At 37.1% G+C, this 23,847-nt stretch overlaps 1 protein-coding gene across 4 annotated transcripts in view; it reads left to right on the top strand.

Moving 5' to 3' along the window:
* Nucleotides 1–23,847, top strand: part of NBEA (neurobeachin) — an 816,600-nt gene that overhangs the window by 725,124 nt on the left and 67,629 nt on the right. For all 4 annotated transcript variants that reach the window (XM_065403538.1, XM_065403557.1, XM_065403547.1 and 1 more), the window contains one exon: nucleotides 10,594–10,746. In XM_065403538.1, the coding sequence (XP_065259610.1) occupies nucleotides 10,594–10,746 (153 nt within the window). The remainder of the gene's footprint in view (nucleotides 1–10,593; nucleotides 10,747–23,847) is intronic.

Here is a 23,847-nt window from a genome sequence, read left to right as displayed (position 1 = left end):
GGTTAACTTGTTGGACCTAAAGAAATCAGCATGATCAGTTAGCTCAATCAAGGTTCATTTGATCTCAATGTGAGCTTTTCATGTTCCAGAAAAAAGGGGTTTCTATATTTGCTTACCCTGTGTCTTCAAGCTTTATTAAAGATTTGGCGAACCTCTACCCCCAAGTCAAAGACCCCTCCCCAATGAAGTGGAATCTCAACATTGTAGTTAGATGCCTCACAAGACCTACATTCAAACTGATGGCAATGTATTCTTTGCTTTACTTATCCATGTAGACAGCTTTTATAGTGGCTACATGTTGGCCCATAGAGTCAGGGAAATTGAGGCCTTAATGGCAGACCCCCCTTTATGGTGTTCTTCAAAGACAAGGTTTCTTTATGATCCCATCCTGAATTTTTACCTAAGATATTATTGGACTTTCATCTTAACCAAACCATTTATCTACCGATGTTTTCCTCCAAACTACATAAGTCTCAGTAGGAGAACTCTTTTCATACATTAGATGTCAAACACTCTTTGACCCTCCTTTGTAGATAGAACCAAGCAATTTCAGAAGTTATCTAGACTGTTCGTTTCCATAGCAGACAGATCCAAAAGGTTCACAATCTCCACCCAGAAACTGTCTGTTTGGATCTCTGGGTCTGTTGTTGCTTGTTATGATGAAGCCAGTGCTCAGCGCTCCCACAGGGTGATAGTGCACACTACCAGGTTGCAAGCAGCATCCATGGCATTACTCAAAAATATTCCAGTATCTGAGATATGTAAGGGCAATACATGGGCTTCAATAAATACATTTTCAAGTCAATGTGCCTTGATCCATGCTGCTAGATCTGATGTGGCACTGGGAATTCTGGTTCTATCATCAGTTCTGGACTCAATTCCGAAGCTCCCTCCTCCCTGTGGGATACTGCTTCGGAGTCAGCTGAAGTGGAGCACCCATAGGGGACACGACTCAAAGAAGACAAGATTCCTCCCCCATGCAGTAACTGTTTTTCTTCAAGATGTGTGTCTGTGTGGGTGCTCTACTACCTGCCCTCATTCCCCGCTGCTTTGGACTCTTCTCTGTGGGAGGTTTGGATAGAGAAGAAACTGACGGTGATTCACATATCATGTCGGTGCACAGTATGAGGATGTATAGGATGCATGTGCAGGCCCAGTACACACTCAACAAAAAAATCTGTAATCAAGGGCTTGAGAGGCGCATCTGCACCTGAAGTCAAGTTCCCCCAAGGACACAAGTTTTAAAGAACCACAGTTACTGCACAGGGCAAGTAACCTTTTCTTCTAGTTTATAGAAAACATAATGCAGTTTCAAAATACGGATATTTTTTGTTTACCACCTAAAATGTCATCGAGTTGCACAGAGGTTTAGCTATACAATTCCCAAATTAAAGGCAAATGGAAATTATGTGGCTAAAATCCCATAAAGGTGCTTTGAAAATTTAATGTTTAACATTCAATTTTTTCTTTTACTATTAAATCCTCTTTAGTTTCTAGTAACTTTATGGTTAAACTATTACTGCTAGCATGCCCTTATGAAAATGTATTATTAATGCTTGTGCCAAATATTTCTTACACACTGTCACTACATTTGGGAATCCTATTTATGTACTTTAAAGAAGAGATGGTCCTGTGAGTTGCAAAGTTTGAATTTGGACTCAAAATGAAATTTCCCCCAGAATCTGGGAAGGGGGGAGGGAGTGGGACCTGGGGTTTTCGCTCCACCCATTACAGAGATGATAGCCAATTCTGTGAAGTGAGGACCAGAACTTACTCAAAATTCAAGGTTTTCAGATCTGGAGTTCTGATTTTTTCCATCTTTAGTTTAAGTAGAATTGCCCGGTAAGTATTCAAATGATATTAAAAGTACATATTGACATGAGGTGTTTTTCACATAGTTCGTGAATATGATGATATTTTAAGAGGAGCATATTTAGTAAATTACAATACACTAGTTTGATAGTGTAGTGATAAAAGCCTTTTACAGTTAGATTAGACATACTTTGGGCCAAACTTGCTGGCATATTTGGTACCACTATTCAATATACTGCTTTACCCAATGTATTTATAGAATACTTACACCAAGGGTCTCAAACTCAATTTACCTTAGGGCCAGTGCCAGTTCTCAAATCCTCCCAGTGGGCCAATAATGTCACTGAGGATGGTGTTCAGAAAAGAAAACATTTATATTATATTTTTTATTTTGAATTTCTTAGAAATAATTATACAATTCTTCGCCTGCCAGAGAGTTTTTAATATTTGCCAGACACCTGGCAATGCTTCAGTTCTGTCAGTTTGTTGATGTTTGGCCTCAGTGACTGAGCAGTTGAAACCTTCAGGATTGCAGCAAGGTGTGCATCAGATAGTTGTGTTCGGTGTTTTGATTTGTTTATATTCATTGTGGAAAAAAGTGATGCTGCCTCCATGGCTGACTCTGCCTGGCAACTAATGATGCTGACTCTGCCCGGCGACTAGTGATGGTATCTCCTGTCCCTCTCCCCCAGCCAGTGGGAGCTGTGGTGGGCGGTGCCTGCAGCATACAGAACCGGCAGTGTGGCTGCATGGGTCTCAGCTGAAGTGGGGAGGTTCTCGGGCCACAGATGGCCCGTGGGCCGGGACTTTGAGACCCCTGACTTACATAAAGCCAATACTGGTGCTACAGTACAAAACATGTCCTTAGGGTAAACAGTGTGTAAAAATTCCTTGTTATACAATATTGAGCTTCCTGGTCCAAAGACTTTGTCCAGTTCAATAGGAGGGCTTTTAATGAAGCCAAGTTATAAGATTAACATTATAATAGCTAACATATCACTGTATCAAAATTCCACCGTAAGTAGTCTGTTTTTCTTTCAGTTCTGTTACACAGATCTTATGGTTCTAGAGAAAAGAGTTTTTTATAGATGCTGAATAAAGCAACTGTTATGCTTTCATTGCTGGACAACTCATTACTTTAATTATGCAGACAAATTGCAGGAAGTACTAAGAAGAGCAGCAAAATGTTTAAGGAGCTGGACAAATTGATTTACAGAGAAAAATTAAAAGATATGTATATGGTTTGGCTAAGTGATTCTAAAGGGAGGGGCATAACATATACAAATACTTCAGATAAAGAGTGAAAACTTCAGAGAAAAAGAGGAATTTCTCATGGACAAAGAGATATAAGTAAGAGTAATGGGATGATGTTTATAAAAGGAATATTTGGGCAACATAATATGAGAACTTGCTGACAGTGAAATTTATTTGATTGTGCCACAGACTCTCAGTGGAAGTAGTACAAGGCCCTATTTCTTAAGAGACTGGGCAAAGCATTAGGAAATATATTCTAGAGCAATCATGACTTGGCAAGAGGATAGATCCTCTAGGACCTTTCCATCTCTAAAGTCTGTTTATTAGTGATAAATCAAGAGTGAATGTAGCAGCTAATTGTTGCTGTTTTTTATGGCTTAAGACCTTAATGAGGTGCATTTCTCAATGCCATGACATCAGGATGAATTTCTTGTGACGACTCAAGGTGTATTCTACGAAAAGAAAGGAAGCTGAACTGTTATTAATTCTAGAAATATCCCATTTCTTGAGATCTGTTTGTTACTGCTTGGATCTCTTTGCATACTTTTGGCCCATGTTGTCAAGTACTCTTGCAGAATTTTTATTCTTTAATTTAGATTGTTAGTCTTACTGTCACATTCTTAAGATGCTGTTTTTTAGTCTTCATATATTCGGGGGGGAAGATGGGAGGTGGAGATTTCTAGTAGAAGTAAACTAGGTTTATTAAAAGTAATTGGAGTTCTCTCAATTTGAAATATCTAAACATCCCCATTCTCTTGCTTCATAATTTCCACTCTTTACACAGTAGGTCTGAAAGTCATTGGACTGAGGTGGGATGAAAATAAATAGCATGTAAAGAGGCAAAAATTCTTTGTGAATGTATCTGCATGTACAATAAATATGATGCTTAATGTGTGTACTATATCAGAGTTTGCAACAAATTTCTCTAAAACTTCATTCTAGCTCCACCTATGATCCCTGTAGTTCCATATGTGGCTCTTTGGAGGAGATTACTTGTTAATGTAATCCCACTTACCATACAATGGGCACACTATAAAAGTTTTACTAATTCTACTGATATTCACCATTATGTGTATTAGATATAAAATACCTCTCAAACCAGTAAAATCTTCGAAAATTGGTAGTAATGTTAAATGTAACTATAGTAAATGCACCGGTTTCATTTTTTTAAATGAATCTGAGCTGAAAACCTATTGGTCTGAGCAAATTAAAATGGCAGAGATTACAAAATTCTTCAAAAATAACGTATATATGCATATATATCCTTTAAAATTAGTAGTAGTATGTGCTGGAATGTTACCATAGCTTTGGCTTTCATGTAATGTATGTACATTCAGAAAAATACATGCGTTTAAAAATTCTTTATCACACTGTCTGATAAAAAGTCTAACAGTTTATATTATGAATATGTTGATAGGATATTGAGATTTATTTTGAGAGAGAGGATGAATCAGGTAATTTTTAATTGTCAATGTAGGTTTGTAAATTGAAATTCTAAAGCAGAACAAACAAAGAAAGCCCACAACATTAGCCTGCTCTACTTTTCCAGGTGCAACCTTAATATTTTAAAATATATTTTAATCTCTTTTTAAAAATATAGTGCTTAAATCACACCAAATAGCCATCTGACATTTACCTGTCAATGTGTATTTATTTGAAAAACTGCAGTTATGACACACTTTCTTTCTCGCAGTTTCTTCAATAGCTAAATTGTTTCACATTGAGATAATGAAAATAAGGCTGTGGTAATTTGATCAGTTTGTAAAAAGCAAATAGTAATTTGCACTTAATGCTATCCCGTGGATTAGGTGCAATACCTTTGAAAAAGCTAACATATTGTAGAATTATGTGAAATGCATGATTAAAGATTTATTTACACATTTTTTGCTCAGTGTATTTGCACTGTTTGGGTTCATTTTCAAAGAGACCCATTCACCTGACTTGAATAGAACAGAATTAATACAGCATGTGCTATATCAGCATGGTAACACACAAGGGAGAACCTGGATAAAATAGTTTATTTTATTGTGTCTCTCTTTATTAATGTCGACCTTCTCCTGTGGTAATCAGTGCAAGCTGGAAGAAGAATGAATGTTAGTAGAATGACCTTTCAGGAAACAAGTCACCCGGAAATGACCATAAGTTGGCCAGTCAACTTTCACATCTTTTTTTCCCCTTCCCTCCTCCCCTCCAGTTTTTGGTAACACTGACATCCAAAGAACTTACTATTCAGACACTAATGTTTCCTACTGCCTCTCAAACTTGTTATATTACTTTTTGAATAGAGTATGTAGGTGTCAGGAAAGGTAGCTATGACAAAATGTCATTAAGGTGACATAGTGTAAATTAATACAGTTAATGGAGGTACTCCTGACTGACTCATTGACCCAATAAGAGGCGGTTGTGGAATTAATGGATGCCAGGGGATCAACCATTTAGGAAAAAAAGAAAGAAAGAAATAGCAGCTTAAAATCTTGAAGTGAATTATATTAGAAAAGTGAAAACGTCTGTGTTGGATTTGATTTTACTAGTAGGCCATAAAATGGTATACTCTTAGCAAAACATATTAAACTGAAATGTCAGATTTGATGCAAGTGGTATACAATTATGATAGTGTTAATAGTGGTCTTCTATCACCCCAAGACATACTTTTAAAGTTTAATTCCTAAGCACCTTGGATTTGTCACATGCTAGTAAATTAGAAAATGTGTTTGGGGATGTTTTTTCATACAAAGACACAAGGCATATAATACTATTAAATATACCTCGGGGTTTTAGTATAGCTATTAAAATAAACTAGAGATCACATTTACAGACATGAAATGTCTGTTATAAAATTTATTTTACCATTTTTACACTCCTTCATAGCTTTACTGCATCATTCTTCATTTGAGAAAATCTAAGCTACTAGAGCTGCTTAAAAGGTAGCTGGCTATTAAGTGATAGAAAGCTAACCTGTCTTCTTAGATGTGTGAATGAAAGAGGAGCAGAGGAGGTTACCAGTTTCTGAGATGTCAAGGCGTACTAGATAGAAATGACCTCAAATGGATTTAGATCACTAGAATCCCTAGTTTTATTAACTCTTTGAACGCTAGATATTTATTTTGGCAAGAAGTAATACATGACAGATTATGCCATCTGAAAAATTTGTTTGGACCCTTTTACATTTTGGCAATAGTCAAGAAGCCAGTAACTATCCTGCATATGTTAGTCTATGAAAAAGTATATTTCAGTTGTACAAAATAAAATAAAGAACATATTTGTAAAGGAAATCCATAGGTATATAAATACTTTTAATAAGTCAATTTTTATTTAATATTTATGATTTGTGAATGTTTTCCCCCCTATTGCCACATTTGATACCTACAAGCTGGTATAGGTGTTAGGGAAGCTTTTTGTGTTACAGTATATCATGTTTGCCATTTCATCCTGATCTATATAGGCTCATGTACTGTTTGAAGCTGCTTTGGTTTAGGAAGAAAATACTTTTAGATTTGGCTCTTATCAGCATTTTTATCCTATATTCGTGGCTTTTCTGAAAAGATCAACTTCTTAAACCATGGCCTCTTCGAACAGTGAGAAACTTCATAGCTTGGATTGAAGCAATCTGTTTATAGAAAGCATCAACAGACAACAGAGCCGTTGGTGCCAACTTCTGGTAGATACACCGTTGCTGATCTGCCAGATGCTTTTGACTGGTATTCCAAGATACTTTAAACATGAACTTCTTCCCCAGTGCTCCCTTTCTACTGGGCAGAAATAGGGGTTTGTAGCAGTCCATTATTTGATGGAAAACTACAGAATCCATACAAATGAATGAGAAGCAGGAGATACTGTTGGTTTAGCTAAGGTTTTAGTGTTCCATCTAAAGCCCCTTGAAGTCAATACAAATGCTCGTATTTAGTTTCTTTCTGGGTGATATATATTTGACAAAATGTAACAGGGCTTAATAGGTCCAAACCATGTGATTATAAAGTTTGATATGCACATCTTGGAAATAATCTGCTTCCAATATCCACATGTAATAAACTAAAAGGGTATATCCTAGTCTGACACTGGACAACTCAAGTAGATAGTATTCTGTACTACCACGTGCAAGACTTGGGTTTAGTTACTCCTCTCCTGATCTCCATCCTAGCAGATTAGGGCATGTCCTTCAGGGTGATGTGCTCACCTTAATTGAATGGTATACTTGATTTTGCTTTCTGGCCATGATCTTGTTTAATCTTGACAGACTCCAAATGGAGTTTCTGTCTAGTCCTCAACAAGCAGAATTATAATCTCAAATGGGGAAGGACAGTTAAAAGCTTTTTACCAAGTATGACAATTAAATGCTCAAGTTGAATGTGTACAATATAACACGGAAGAACATTGTATTAAAATGGAACATATGATTGGTTCTGAAATAAAAATTCAAATGTTTCTTTGAGTTCCAAGTTGTTCTCTCCAGATGAAAACTATTTAGAAATTTGGGATGAAGCATTTGATAAATTTAGCTAGGTTTTATCTTTAGCTGCCAACAATATAGAAAGTAATTATCACAAAGGATAGAAGACTTTAGAATATGTCTAGTATCCAAATAACAAAGAACAGGACTGAAGTGTAACAAATGTTGCATCTGTCTTTAAAAAAGCTGTTAGGGGTGACTTTGGGAATTACAGACCAGACTTCTCTATCAGGAAAATTGGTTGAAACAACATTTAAAAATGGAATTATAAAACATAAATGAACATGATATGATAAGGACAAACCAGCATTACATTTGTAAAGGAAAATGTTACCTCTCTAATCTACTAGAATTCTATAACCATGTCAACAAAATAGTGAGCAAAGGAAAACAAGGTAGCATTCATTTGGCCTTTCAAAGAGCCTTTAATAAAGTTCCTCAGAAGGTGCTTTGAAGGAACTAAATAGTTATATGGGGAGAGGTAAAATATTGTCCTAAATTAGAAACTGATGAAGAGGTAAAAAACACACAAGTAGGAATAAATGGTCAGTTTTCAAAATGGCAGAAAGTTAAGAGTGGGTGGGATGCCACAAGGTAGTGGTCAAGAAAGCAAACAAAATAATGAATAGGAATGAAAATAATTCTGGAAATATCATACTGTTGTTACATACATGGATATTATTCCCTGACCTGAAATACTATGATCAGTCCGCTCACCTTGTTTCAAAAAAGAATTTATCAGGAATACAAGGTGTTTAGAGATGAGCAACAGAAAAGGATTAGCAGCCTGGAGAGACTGACATATGAAGAAAGATTAAAAGACTGTGACTGCTTAGTTTCCAGAGAAGATAAATAAGAGAGGTCATGCTAAATGACTACAAAATAATAAATTGTATAAAGGGTAAATAAGATGCTCCTGTTGACCCTTTCTCACCCTACAGGGACAAAGAGACATTGAATTAATGTGAATGGCATCACATTTTAAATTGGTAATTTATTAATATATAATTGTGTAGAACTCTTTGCCACAAGGTATCATTGAGGGCCAGAGGTTAGTAGGGTTCAAAAAGAGATTGGACGTTCATTTGGATAATGCAAAATGTACAGTTACATCAGCTGCAAGAGTTTCCCAGTCTGGCTCTACGATTGAGAAGCTGCAGAGACTATATGTCTTCTTATATTTTAATAGAACAGCGAACTATATAAAAATGTTATAGCCAGTCAAAAAATCAGCAATATGCACTGCATGGATTTTGTTCAAAATTTAAATGAAGACTTTTTTAAAATTAGAAGTCAGTTTTTCCATTGTTGTATTCCATTTCATTTTAATTATTTTGAGATGACATACTTTCACCACTCTTAGGCCAGCAGGCATCTGGAGGACCTCTGAGGGCTGTGATTTGCACTACAGCATGCGCTGCTTTGCGGCAACTCATTAGTCCACAGTTAGGAGTAGTTTTGCTGAGCTCTGGAAAGATAATCAGGCCCCGTGCTGTCCCTGTGAGAATGGACAAATAGGGGTTCTTCAAGAATCTAAGAAATAATGGGATGAAAGTCAGAAGGAGAATGGACAATTTGTTTTCAACCATATCAGAGTGAATTTTTAGAAAACTCTTCAAGTAAACAAACTAGAGGTGGTAATATAACAAGTTAGGATTCCCAGCCAAATAGTCTGTGTTTAAGCCAGTATGATATTCAGGATTTTTATCTTTTTTACGTTATTTGTTTTACTGTTAACTGTGTGAAATATTTCTTTAAAATGTTATTGTTTTATGTAGTTACAAGCTATATAATGAGCATATTGCATGTTCAGGCATGTCTCATTTAATTACTATTTTACATTGGCTAAATATTAATTAGTGTTGTGTTTTTTAGTCTAATTTGAATCATACTGTTTGTCATACAGCATGAATGGTATAAGAGAACCAAATAAGTTGTTCCACTAAAAATACTTAAAATTTTTATGTAAATATTCATATATTTGTTTTTAATGGTAAAACTTGAAAGGGCCTTCAGTGCTTTAACTGCTCTATTCTCTGTAGAGTGGCGGATCAGATTTAATTAGATACTTTAGTGTCTGCAGTGATTTTTTTATGCTCTGTGTGTCTGCAGCTTTTGAAAAGACCACAAAGAGATTAAGGTTTCAGGTGCTGTGTCATCAGTTTTGATCATGTTACACAACAGAATGCCCTAATGCTTTTAATAATGTAATTTAGTGATTTTAATCCCTATCTAGATATTAGAGAAAAGATGGTGGGGTTTAAAGCTGTAGCTTTTTCTATTATTGCAATTCAGCACCAGCTGCTTCAATAATAGGCACCTACAAATTGAGATATTTATGGTGTCAAAATCATTGAATTTCAGCTTAGGACTTCCTTCCAACGGTGATAAACTTCACAGTGGGCACTACCTAAATATTAATACCAGCTCAGATTTGCTTCCTGTTTACTGAGCTTTCATAATTCAAGTTGCATGTATTTACATTTTAAAAACATTTTGCCATTCTGACAGCTTCCTTTCCATATTTGAATGTTGCTGACTATAGAAAAGTCCACTCACCTGAAACTGTTTTTGTTTATCATTATGTGCCATCTTTTTATCCATAAAATTGTGTTATATCTGTTAATGCAATGGATAATATGAAAAAAAAAAAAGCAAAGAAAAATTAGGATTAAAATATAACCTCCTTTTTCACAAAGATTTCACAGGTTCTTCCTTTTTTAAATAGTTTTGTTAAACAGAAGTGGAAGATCTCTGATTACTTTTTAACCTATTTAATTTAACAAATGGTGACTCGTATCATTTATTGAAACAAGATTAAGGAAGACAAAAACTGTTCAATATATTATAACAAAATGTCTGCTCAAAGTTAAGTACAAGAAAAAATATTATAAAAATTCTTCCTTAAACATCTCTTGTCCACAGAAATATAAATAATGCAAGTATGATTTTGTGCAAATAGGAAAGATTGTTTTTCTTATAAGGTTATTGTATGAGAAACAGAAATTCTGAAAATTTTAAGTATCATGCAGCTGTTCTGTACATATGCAAGGTAACACGCTATGCTTTCTCTCTGCCAGGAGTTAATTCCAGAGTTTTACTACCTACCAGAGATGTTTGTCAACAGTAACGGATATAATCTAGGTGTCAGAGAGGATGAAGTTGTTGTAAATGATGTTGAGCTTCCCCCTTGGGCAAAGAAGCCTGAAGACTTTGTCCGGATCAACAGGATGGTAAGAGGGATTTTAGTTAAGCTTTAGTAACAAGTTCAGTGTTTTAACAAGCTAACATATCATTGGCTTTTCACCTCTGCAGAATTAGGGTTAAAATGCAAGAAGAAAAAGTCAGGGAGGAGTTTCCATTCAGCTCTTATTTAATAGGACTCTTTATTGTACAATGATTTTTCTTTAATGAGGACCAATAATGGAATTGTAAATTCAGTTATTTGCTCCCTCAGGAGAAAGCAATTTGATGGGCCTCAGTTGGACAATGTAAAATATCCTGAAGAATTAAGAGCCCAGTCCTGCAAAATACTGAACATTTGCTGCAAATAAACACAAAGGGAGTTTGCAGGAAGTACTCAGCTCCTTGCATGATTGGACGCTGTTCAGTTTCCATTCAAAAGGAATTAATTGTTTATGCAGGAATACTGAGCTACTGTGCCAAGTACTATATTTTCTGAATGGGTTTTGCAAAAGTACCCTTCCAACACAAATCACTACCAAGTGTGCAGAATTGTAGCTATGAAACACCTTAATCTATAATGTATACTTTTTTTGCATAAAAAAAGTATTTTTCAATAAATTAACATACTTTCAATGGAAAAGATATAGGGGTTTTAAGAGGAGACTGTTTATTCTTCTCTGTTTTCAGCCATGGTATTTCACCTTCTGGGTGTCTGTCAAATTATGTTGGTGACAAAGTGGCTTGATTAGTAGTATTGATATGTGTATTTATGCTTTTTCATGAAATAATAATAGAATTTTAGTGGTGCATATTCAGTAGTGTTTTCCATTACCTAGATCTGTGTTTTCTCTGCATACATGATCAACACTTGTTTATATTTTGCAAGGCTGTTCATAATAAACCGAGCCTTCGAAACGTAGTCTGACCTTTGACACACATTTTCTCCTAGAATTAAAATCTATGTTAATTAAAATTATTTATATTTATTTCATCTGCCTATATTAGCAGGTTTTCTTACATATGTTACTATTTGTTAATGATAAAATTAATAATAAGATATATATTTTAACATTTTTTTTAAAAGGATGGTATTTCATACACTATATCACAGTTCTCAACAACTTAATTCCTGACTATTTTCCTGAAATGGATCTGAATCAAAATACCCACTACTTACCTGTGCCTACAGATTCCCTCAATATATGTGTACCCAAGAGGTGTATAGATCTATCTGCTTGGAGACCATTGCCTAAAACACCTTTTAGCAGGAATGCCACTCCATCAGCTTATTGACGTTACCAATGCTGCAATTTAATTCCTAGAAATATATCTTTTAGGGAACAGTGCTTCTGGGATTCACATAAAAACAGCCCTCTAAAGTTCAAAAGAATAACTGAATATTAAAACACCTATCCTATCTTATAACAAAACACTAGACACATATGAAAGAGGACAGTCTTGCACTGTTAGGGAGACACTAAGTGGTATTTTCCTTCTAAAATATCTGACTCTGAATTTTTTGTTTTATAGACATAGTTATTTTAACATTCTTTATAAAAGTTAATAGTTACCACAGACAATGGCAATATATGGGTCCCAATCTTAATCTCATCAAAGTCAAGAAGAGTTTAACTATTGACTTCAATGAGAGTAGCAGCAGTTCCGTTTTCTTTGATTCCTTACTGAAAGAAAATAAACAAACCGCCACCTTTTGGAGAAAATAATTAAACACACACATTATTCAATTCCTACATGAAATTTTAGAAATAATTTTTATTCTTTTATATTAAAATCTGTCTCTCATTTTGTATGTTTAAAGGTGTAAAATTTTAAATGGGGAACAAAGACAATATGTGATGAGAAACAGATTGAATGTATGCATGATGTGCTAAACTGTGATTTCTATGCTGCCATTTTGTTTCTGCTTTTGGAAAAATACCTTAAGGGGTGCTCTCTGTAGAGGTTTTGTGCTGGGATATTAATGGTTGTTGGAGAAAACAGCTGTTTGCATGAATTTAAAGTATGGTATTTATGCCATTTACAAAGCTATGAATTTAATAAAGGATTGGAGCTAAAAGTTGGAAACACCTTCCAAATGTTAGGCTTGCCAAGGAAAAAAATGAACTCTGTACATCCATAGGTATGCTCAGACTACTAGATAGGCTAATTTTAGGATTTATGGATTAGTTGAATTAGGGACTTAAATTGACTGAATACTTATCAGACTCTTAAATCCAAGAATTATCCAATTCACATATCATCCTAACCTACCTGTCTCCCCTGACTTTAGCATCCTACTGTTTTTATCCAATTCTTGATGGGAGATATTTTCTGGATGACCTTTATTCATCCCAACATCTATTCCACTGTGAGTGCTTTAATAGCTGTTAAAGATTAAGTCCAGTCCTCCACAAATCCATACCGTTTTTCAGATAGCAGGCCTTCCTCGTCCTTATTTGGCAATAGCATGGCAGGAAATAGTCTTGGATTGCCAATGCTAATGGAGAAGAATCTTTAGTCAGCCTGGGTTTCTCAAGCCCCAACATATACAGTTCAATGAACCAGAAGTAGCAGGACAGCATATTAATGAAATTTACAAATAATACTAAATTGGGAGATGTAAGAAAAGAATAAAAAGGGGGGTAGAGAAGTTTGAATAACGGGCAGAAAATACATTTGACATTCATCTTGAAAGGGATAAATAGATATTCAACAGGAAGAAAAAATCTGGTAAGCAGTAATGCCAAAAGGGAGTTGGGGGTGATAATGAACAGCAAATTTGATATGCAATTCCATTCGGCACCAAAAAAGGCAAGTGCAATTTTGAGCCCTGTCTATGGAATCATTACACATAGAGCACATAGATAGTCCCTTTATATGACTCTGGTGAGACTGCACCTGGAATACTGCATTCATTTCTGGGCAACTAAAAGGCAGAAGGATATTGACAAATCAGAGCGAGTTCAGAGAAGAGAAACAACATGAATGAGGGTGGGACTATTTAAAGAGAATGAGGAGATTTTTTTTTTTTTAAGCTAAATGTGTGTAGTGGGCTAGCTAATAGTTAAGGCAGGGAAAACATCTGCAAAAATGGTATAAACACCAAGGAATTTGAAATAATAGGATTGAGCTTAGAAAGGAAAAAAGCAGATGGATTTATCAGAAAAACTTGATATTGAAATCTATTAGATTATGGAATAGATTTCTAATGCCCCTATAACTTCGCACTTATAAAACTGGATTAGACAGTGTACAAGAAAATGTACTGTAGAAAACAATTCTGAACTGTGAGAGGAATGGAAGGAGACCCATCTTTATTGTCTGATTCTACATGTATTTGGATTGTTCAGCAGATTTATTATTCAAATTGCCCATCTCTAGCCCAAAACTTTGGCTTGTCTTACAAAAATCTGTCTAAAGAAAAATATAGCATGAGGGTGGCACCGTTATCTCTGGTGAGTTTGCCCCAAGAGCTGGAATTTGTTCAGCAGGCTTAGCAAAATTGTTACTGCACATATTTACAGGGAAGCCACAGAAATCTGGAGGCTATTTCAAGACACTATGATCCTGATCCAGAGCCCATTGAAGTCAATGGGGAGTCTTTCCATTATGTTGGATTGATCCTTATGTGATACCACAAACCATAGTGTGGGTATTCAGTATTTTCTAGTTGACAGCATTATAGATATTCATATACATTTTGCTCACCATAGCCATATATAAATTATAATTCTATGTATGTGGACAGAAACACTTATTTACAACTTGCTTATGCATTCATAGATTGTTAAAATAAATAGAAATAAACAAATCAACTATTTCAGCATTACACACAGAATTTGACTTAGAGAGATGGCTCCCATCTAATCTATTGGTTAATAGGCTTTTTAGAATTGGGAAATGAGGGTTTTTTGTAGGGTTTTTCATATTTACTAAATATGTGCACTGTGGTGGAAATGGCTTTCCATTGAAAGAAATGCCATGAAACTTGTGAAAATTGGTCTAATTAGAAAGCTTGGAAAAGTGATTGTCAGGTTACTTTTAAGAGCTGTTGTGGTACATTCTAAAAGCACTCGATTTATACATCAGGGATTGTTGTACCAGTTTAATTTATCCATACATAGCTAGACTGATTACTACTGACTTACTCATGAAACATTAATAAAGCATTGTGTTCAATGCTAACATGATTATGGTCTGACCTCAGTGATGTCACAGAGGACAGAAGCAGTAAGTGTCCCTGATAACATTACCCTAATGGTGGGTTCATCAATCATAATCTACCATTTAAAAAAAAAAAAAAAACTTCCACAGATGTGCATCTGTAGTCTTACTCAGCCTCTCAATCCCAGCAGACTTCTGGGGGTTCTGAGAGCCAGAAATAGAACATATTCAGCCAGTAAGTCAGGCATGTTAAATTGAGGCAAAGAACTCTACTGTGAAACAGTGAAGCAAAGACTTTTTAATAAGCATTTCATAGTTTAAAAACAAAAGATGTGATCTGCTGTAATTTACATTAATTATAATGATATTTTGATGGTTGAACATGTATGTATTATATTACAAATTATAAATAGCGTTGCATAAAATGCACTTTCTATAAATGACATTTTTAGAAAGACCACTCGGTTTCTGGTTTTTGTAATTCATATTTTGTTACTGTTCTATGTTTGTTATTAAGGATGAATCCTTTCTGTAGAATGATTTATATACACAATTTTTGGCTAATATTTACATTTCTGAATCATTTCATGACTACTCAGAAGCTTGGGTACTATTTCATGGTTAACAAACATTTAATATATAAATTGAAACCTTGGTGCACTAGGGTTTTGGTAGGTAGGGTGGTTCAGTGCCTATTTTTCATCTATTGATAGGAGTTGACAATATTTTGAACTGAGTAAATAGAACATGAAAAAATTTCATTTTGCTGTGTTGGTAATTTTTTTATATTATTTTGTATTATTGTCAGGATTCTTATTTAACACAAAATAAACACATCTAATTCAGAGTGATTTAAATCTAAATATGACAGCTGCAGTTGCACACAATTATTATTGAAAAAACACATTTTACATAGCAAAAGAAGTCTAATTAACCTTACTATATAGAGAAACCCATTGAGGAAACATCCTCCTGTGGAAAGAGATGACCCCAAAATATTCCAAATGCATTGAATACAATTCTGCTCAACCGTTATTAGACAATCACCTTCCTTAAACAACCAATTCTTTTCAAATTGCAATATGTTTCATGTTTTAAGGCCAGAGAAGAGGTTATTATAGTAATCAAGACAGGAAATGTCTGGGGTCTGAACCTAGAGTGTTATCTGTGTTGAAGAGAGAAAAGTTTGGATCTTAGAAATGTTGACTAGGAGGAATCAGCACAATTTGTACACCATTTGGGTGTACCATCTTTTTTTTAAAAAATTAAAAAATATTTTTACCAAAAAGAACAAAACATGAAGAAAAAAATGTGACTGGGCGGTAGACTGTCTCCATTTGAGGATGAAGCTTCCATCATATGTAGCAGAGCCCCAAACAAATTTAATTCCAGACCTCCCTCAAATAAAATCTTACTTTGTTTATGTGTATTTTTGAATTATGGACAGAGAACGCACTGGGTAATAGCTGGTTGTCATTTAAGAATAAACATCTATAATAGTTATTAATTATTGCTATGTTCCCGTTAGACAAAAATCATGAACATTTTATTTATTTATTTTTAAATTTATTTTCTTGTATTTCAGGCTGGAAACATGCATGGCAGTGCCAGCCATAAAAGAATGATTATGCTGAAATGGCCCTTGAAAATTGTGTTTTATAATAATAAGCATGATATATCTTAAAGATATTTTATTACTGTTGTGTGTGTTATAGATTCATAGATTCATAGATTCTAGGACTGGAAGGGACCTCGAGAGGTCATCAAGTCCAGTCCCCTGCCCGCATGGCAGGACCAAATACTGTCTAGACCATCCCTGATAGACATTTATCTAACCTACTCTTAAATATCTCCAGAGATGGAGATTCCACAACCTCCCTAGGCAATTTATTCCAGTGTTTAACCACCCTGACAGTTATGAACTTTTTCCTAATGTCCAACCTAGACCTCCCTTGCTGCAGTTTAAGCCCATTGCTTCTTGTTCTATCCTCAGAGGCTAAGGTGAACAAGTTTTCTCCCTCCTCCTTATGACACCCTTTTAGATACCTGAAAACTGCTATCATGTCCCCTCTCAGTCTTCTCTTTTCCAAACTAAACAAACCCAATTCTTTCAGCCTTCCTTCATAGGTCATGTTCTCAAGACCTTTAATCATTCTTGTTGCTCTTCTCTGGACCCTTTCCAATTTCTCCACATCTTTCTTGAAATGCGGTGCCCAGAACTGGACACAATACTCCAGCTGAGGCCTAACCAGAGCAGAGTAGAGCGGAAGAATGACTTCTCGTGTCTTGCTCACAACACACCTGTTAATACATCCCAGAATCACGTTTGCTTTTTTTGCAACAGCATCACACTGTTGACTCATATTTAGCTTGTGGTCCACTATAACCCCTAGATCCCTTTCTGCCGTACTCCTTCCTAGACAGTCTCTTCCCATTCTGTATGTGTGAAACTGATTTTTTCTTCCTAAGTGGAGCACTTTGCATTTGTCTTTGTTAAACTTCATCCTGTTTAACTCAGACCATTTCTCCAATTTGTCCAGATCATTTTGAATTATGACCCTGTCCTCCAAAGCAGTTGCAATCCCTCCCAGTTTGGTATCATCCGCAAACTTAATAAGCGTACTTTCTATGCCAATATCTAAGTCGTTAATGAAGATATTGAACAGAGCCGGTCCCAAAACAGACCCCTGCGGAACCCCACTCGTTATGCCTTTACAGCAGGATTGGGAACCATTAATAACAACTCTCTGAGTACGGTTTTCCAGCCAGTTATGCACCCACCTTATAGTAGCCCCATCTAAATTGTATTTGCCTAGTTTATCGATAAGAATATCATGCGAGACCGTATCAAATGCCTTACTAAAGTCTAGGTATACCACATCCACAGCTTCTCCCTTATCCACAAGACTCGTTATCCTATCGAAGAAAGCTATCAGATTGGTTTGACATGATTTGTTCTTTACAAATCCATGCTGGCTGTTCCCTATCACCTTACCACCTTCCAAGTGTTTGCAGATGATTTCCTTAATTACTTGCTCCATTATCTTCCCTGGCACAGAAGTTAAACTAACTGGTCTGTAGTTTCCTGGGTTGTTTTTATTTCCCTTTTTATAGATGGGCACTATATTTGCCCTTTTCCAGTCTTCTGGAATCTCTCCCGTCTCCCATGATTTTCCAAAGATAATAGCTAGAGGCTCAGATACCTCCTCTATTAGCTCCTTGAGTATTCTAGGATGCATTTCATCAGGCCCTGGTGACTTGCAGGCATCTAACTTTTCTAAGTGATTTTTAACTTGTTCTTTTCTTATTTTATCTGCTAAACCTACCCCCTTCCCATTAGCATTCACTATGTTAGGCATTCCTTCAGACTTCTCGGTGAAGACCGAAACAAAGAAGTCATTAAGCATCTCTGCCATTTCCAAGTTTCCTGTTACTGTTTCTCCCTCTTCACTAAGCAGTGGGCCTACCCGGTCTTTGGTCTTCCTCTTGCTTCTAATGTATTGATAAAAAGTCTTCTTGTTCCCCTTTATTCCCGTAGCTAGTTTGAGCTCATTTTGTGCCTTTGCCTTTCTAATCTTGCCCCTGCATTCCTGTGTTGTTTGCCTATATTCATCCTTTGTAATCTGTCCTAGTTTCCATTTTTTATATGACTCCTTTTTATTTTTTATATCATGCAAGATCTCGTGGTTAAGCCAAGGAGGTCTTTTGCCACATTTTCTATCTTTCCTAACCAGCGGAATAGCTTGCTTTTGGGCCCTTGATAGTGTCCCTTTGAAAAACTGCCAACTCTCCTCAGTTGTTTTTCCCCTCAGTCTTGATTCCCATGGGACCTTACCTATCAGCTCTCTGAGCTTACCAAAATCCGCCTTCCTGAAATCCATTGTCTCTATTTTGCTGTTCTCCCTTCTACCCTTCCTTAGAATTGCAAACTCTATGATTTCATGATCACTTTCACCCAAGCTGCCTTCTACTTTCAAATTCTCAACGAGTTCCTCCCTATTTGTTAAAATCAAGTCTAGAACAGCTTCCCCCCTAGTAGCTTTTTCAACCTTCTGAAATAAAAAGTTGTCTGCAATGCAGTCCAAGAATTTGTTGGATAGTCTGTGCCCCACTGTGTTATTTTCCCAACATATATCCGGATAGTTGAAGTCCCCCATCACCACCAAATCTTGGGCTTTGGATGATTTTGTTAGTTGTTTAAAAAAAGCCTCATCCACCTCTTCCACCTGGTTAGGTGGCCTGTAGTAGACTCCTAGCATGACATCACCCTTGTTTTTTACCCCTTTTAGCCTAACCCAGAGACTCTCAACACTTCCATCTCTACCTCAGTCCAAGTGTGTACATTTTTAATATATAAGGCAACACCTCCTCCCTTTTTCCCCTGTCTATCCTTCCTGAGCAAGCTGTATCCATCCACACCAACATTCCAATCGTGTATTATCCCAAGTTTCAGTGATGCCAACAATGTCATAGTTGTATTTATTTATTAGCACTTCCAGTTCTTCCTGCTTATTACCCATACTTCTCGCATTTGTATATAGGCATCTAAGATACTGGTTTGATCTTTCCTCCCAGTTTTGTCCTGACCCTCCTTTCTCTCTGCCAATATAGCCCACATTCCCTCTGGTTTCCGACCCATCTCCCAGGTCTCCATGTTCCCCACTTACCTGCGGGCTTTGCTCACCTGTCCCCGTCGAACCTAGTTTAAAGCCCTCCTCACTAGGTTAGCCAGTCTGTGTCCAAATAGGGTCTTTCCCGTCCTCGAAAGGTGAACGCCATCTCTGCCTAGCAGTCCTTCCTCAAATAGCATCCCGTGGTCTAGGAAGCCAAAGCCCTCCTGGCGACACCATCTTCGCAGCCAGGCATTCACCTCCATGATGCATCTGTCTCTGCCCGGGCCCCTACCTTTGACAGGAAGAATCGAAGAGAATACCACCTGCGCTCCAAACTCCTTATGTTACAGTTGTACCTGGAAATTAATGATTACATTAACACAGAAAATTCCTTCACCCTGTTTTCCCTACACTATTTCACATATCCTCCAGGAAACTGGCACACACATTGTTGGTATTACATAAGTAGTGACTTTTCAAAAGAGAAAAGGGTTGTGGGTTTGGTAGACCAAATTAGGGAAAAGGAGTCTGTGTCGTGAATAGCATTAGTAAAGGTACAGTACAAAGAGAGGTAGACAAACAGGACATCAAGACTGACAGTGGAAAAAGTCATCCCTATGCCAAATCCAGATTGTAAAAGGTTGAAAGGATATCTGAGGTTTCCAAAGGATACCTCTGTTGCCTTGTCACAGCCATTTCAATAATCTGTACCAAAAAGGGAAGACTGTAGTCAGGGCAATAACTGGTGAAATTGTCAGAGTCAATAGTACATTTGTTGAGCAAGGCCCTAACATCTGCTTGTTCAAGGAAAATTGAGACCCTGCCCTCCCAAAGGGAGGCATTACTAATGTCAATGAACAATGGACCCAGTACTTCCCCACTTGATTATATTATACATGAATACAGGTTGAAGTTGCCACACAGCATCTCTAGAACTTCACTGAGAAAAAATGGACAGAATTCGGCCTTGTATTGTCCCTTCCAGATATTGATCTGCCACCACAAAAATATCTAAATGAGCTACGTATGCAAGTGCTGACTTAGGGCACAGAAGTCCCCAAATTCTTCACACTGAAAATGTCATGTATTTGGAATTAATCTCTACTCATACTTTTCTAACTTAAAGGTATTAGTAGTAAAGCTGGATGCTTTTTTTTTTTTTTTTGAAAAAATAGTCTATTTGCCAAAAATTCCAGTTTCAGTTTGATCACAATATTTGTGTATTCAGGTCAAATTCAGCAAATAGTTTCATCTGAATAAAAAAAAAATGGGGAGGAGAAGTAATTCTGAAAACACCTAACAATGTTTCATTTAAAAATTTAGCTATTTTGGATCAACACAAATTTTTGTTTCTAATTTTTCAGGTTAGCCACCAAACCAAAAAATCAATGTTTTGCCCATCTCTAACTAGTAGAAGAATTATATTATTATAATTCAAATTTATATAAGGTGTTGTAATGTAGGGACACAGATATATCCAATGCCAATAGTGTTAGGAATTGTTTGAAAACTTACAATCCTTTGGGAACTCTAAAGTCTCTAATTCAAAATAATGAAAGATTCAAGTCCTCACAAATCTCCCACAAGCTCCTATCACATTTAGTCATACAGCACTTTAATGGGATTTCTCACATACTCAGTATAATAACTATGCTTGTTGAATTTAAAAAAAGCAGACAAAAGATATAAAATTCTACTATTAAAAAGAAGCTCATGTGTGCTTTGTAAAATAGAGAAATTATTAAAGAACAGTTAATCCATGTGAAAATATGACCTCATCAAAACTGCCAGTGTTAGTAAGACTTACTCTGGAATGATGAGCTGCTGAGTAAGTACTGACCATGCGAGTTAAAACATACACACCCAACTCTTCCAACAATGGTGGGGGAGGGGAAAATAGTAGAGATGGTAATATGTCAAATATGCTTATTTGGCCCAGTCCTTTCCATTTTATAATGTTACTGTCCCCTTTTTAAACAGCCTCTGCTGCTTTCTCAGACCTGGCCAATTCCCCTGAGATGATCACAGGGGCTTTGGAACAATTTGTATAGTGGGGGTGCTGAGAGCCATTGAACAAAACTGTAAACCCTGTATATGATGGAAGCCACTTCAAGCTGCTGCACCTCGAGCACTCCTAGTTTCAGTACCCCAGGATAATCAGCTTATTGTGAATAAAACAGACTCCTAGTATCACTATTTTGTTATTAAATAAGTAAGGTGCAGATACAGACACACCACAGTCTTTTTGAAAAATGTAAATATGTAGAACTAGCAAATGGAAAAGAGATAGGGAAATATGTGATTGAAATATAATTACACGCAAAAAAGTTAAATGAATGTTATTTATGTTGCGAAGTCAAGCACTCAGACATTATGAAATGCCAATTTTATGGATGCCTGTGCAACCTTAATTTTGTCCTGTTGTGAATCCATCCTGTGCACTGAGTAAGGCAAGGGACCTGTGGAAAAAATAGTGTGTTATCATACTGCCTACAAACAAGCGGACAGTTATTTGCAGCCTAAATAACATTCTTTTAATGTATTTTTCTATGTCACTTCCTAGGATTTTTTTTTTTCAAATGAAAGAGGTAAAAACAAAATTCTCTTGTTTAGCTGCATCACATCTTACATCATTAGCTTGGTTTGAACCCTGAATTTTCTGCACTGCAGCACATACTTCTGCAACGTGAGCTCCAGGATTAAGTACATTAACTGGCTGCAGTAGAAGGTAGTTATCCTGTTAAAACAAAGCTCATTTATGCTTAGTATGATATAGAAGTTATTAAAGAACAAGCCATCCACATGAAAATAGTATCTCTTCAAAACTGCCATTGTCAGTAAGACCTGGTTTAGAATGCTGAACTAGTAGGGCGAAGTGCTGGGTTGGAGGAATTGGGGCCACCTCTCTCTCCTTTTCCCTCTCCCCAGGAGATGGGGGAGCTCCTGCCCCATGTGGTGCACCAGAGGGGAGATGCGCTATTAGGGCCATGTACTGAGTTTGTGGGATGGTCAGGGAGAGCCTGGCCCAGATTTCTTCCCCTTCCCCCTGCTATAGCTGCTCTGGCCACTGCAGTTTGTGGTGGTGGGGCTGCTGCAACTGGTTTGACAGAAGCACAAGCACAGCAGTTCAGAATGTTTGTATTCAGTTCTCATTTTGCAGGCTGCCACCATTTTCGTGAGAAACGCAAGTGAGAGAAGAAAAGTGATGATTTTCAAAAGTTTCTCTCTCAGTAAAATGTGAATAAAATTTCTTAGGACAGACAAAAGGCAATTCTCTAGCCCAGGAAAAGTCCCCCTGCTGAATATTAACCCACAGCAGGTTAGAGACCTGTTAGGTTAAGAAAGGGTGGTGAGGCTTTAATGTCGCAACTCATTATGTAAGCTTGTGGCAGATGTCCAGCACAGGTACTCCATACGGCACACATACAGTTATCAGATAAAACTAATTGGTAAAAGATTTAAAGGAGGCATCCTTTAAAGGAGCAGAGAAAAGGGGGCTTGGGGCTCCTTTGATTTGTACATCAGGGAATATAAGAATGGCCATTCTGGGTCAGATCAATGGTCCATCTAGCTCAGTATCCTGTCTTCCGACAGTGGCCAATGCCAGGTGCATCAGAGGGAATGAACAGAGCAGGCAGGGCCGCGCTTCCATTTAGGTGACCTAGGTGGTCGCCTAGGGCACCAGGATTTGGGGGGGCAGCAATTCGGCGGCGGGGGGTCCTTCCACGCTCCGGGTCTTCGGCGGCAATTCTGTGGCGGGTCCTTCACTCGGTCTGGGAAGTGAAGTGCCCCAAAGACCAAGAGCGCGGAAGGACCCCCCTGCCACAGAATTGCCGACGACGACCGGGAGCGCAGAAGGACCCCCGCCTAGGGCGCCAAAAACCCTGGCGCCACTCCTGAGAGCAGGCAATCATCGAGTGATCCATCCCCGTCATCCATTCCCTTCTTCTGGCAGTCAGGGGCTAGGGGCACCCAGAGCATAGGGTTGCATCCCTGAGCATCTTGGATAATAGCCGTTGATTGGCCTATCCTCCATGAACTTAACTAATTCTTTTTTAAAGCCCATTATAGTTTTGACCTTCACAACATCCTCTGGCAACCAGTTCCACAGCTTGACTGTGCGTTGTGTGAAGAAATACTTCCTTATCTTTGTTTTAAACCTGCTGCCTGTTAATTTCATTGGGTGACCCCTACTCCTTGTGTTATGTGACGGAGTAAATGACACTTCCTTATTCACTTTCTCCACACCAGTCAGGATTTTATAGATCTCTACCTTATCTCCCCACTTTTCCAAGCTGAGAATTCCCAGTCTTTTTAATCGCCCTTGTCATAACTATAAAGGGAAGGGCAACAGCCCTCCTGTGTACAATA

This window comes from Emys orbicularis, chromosome 1 (assembly GCF_028017835.1).
Source record: "Emys orbicularis isolate rEmyOrb1 chromosome 1, rEmyOrb1.hap1, whole genome shotgun sequence".
NCBI classification, from domain to species: domain Eukaryota; kingdom Metazoa; phylum Chordata; order Testudines; family Emydidae; genus Emys; species Emys orbicularis.
The sequence above is the reverse complement of the archived record's forward strand: the minus strand, read 5'-3'. Positions and strand labels throughout refer to the sequence as shown.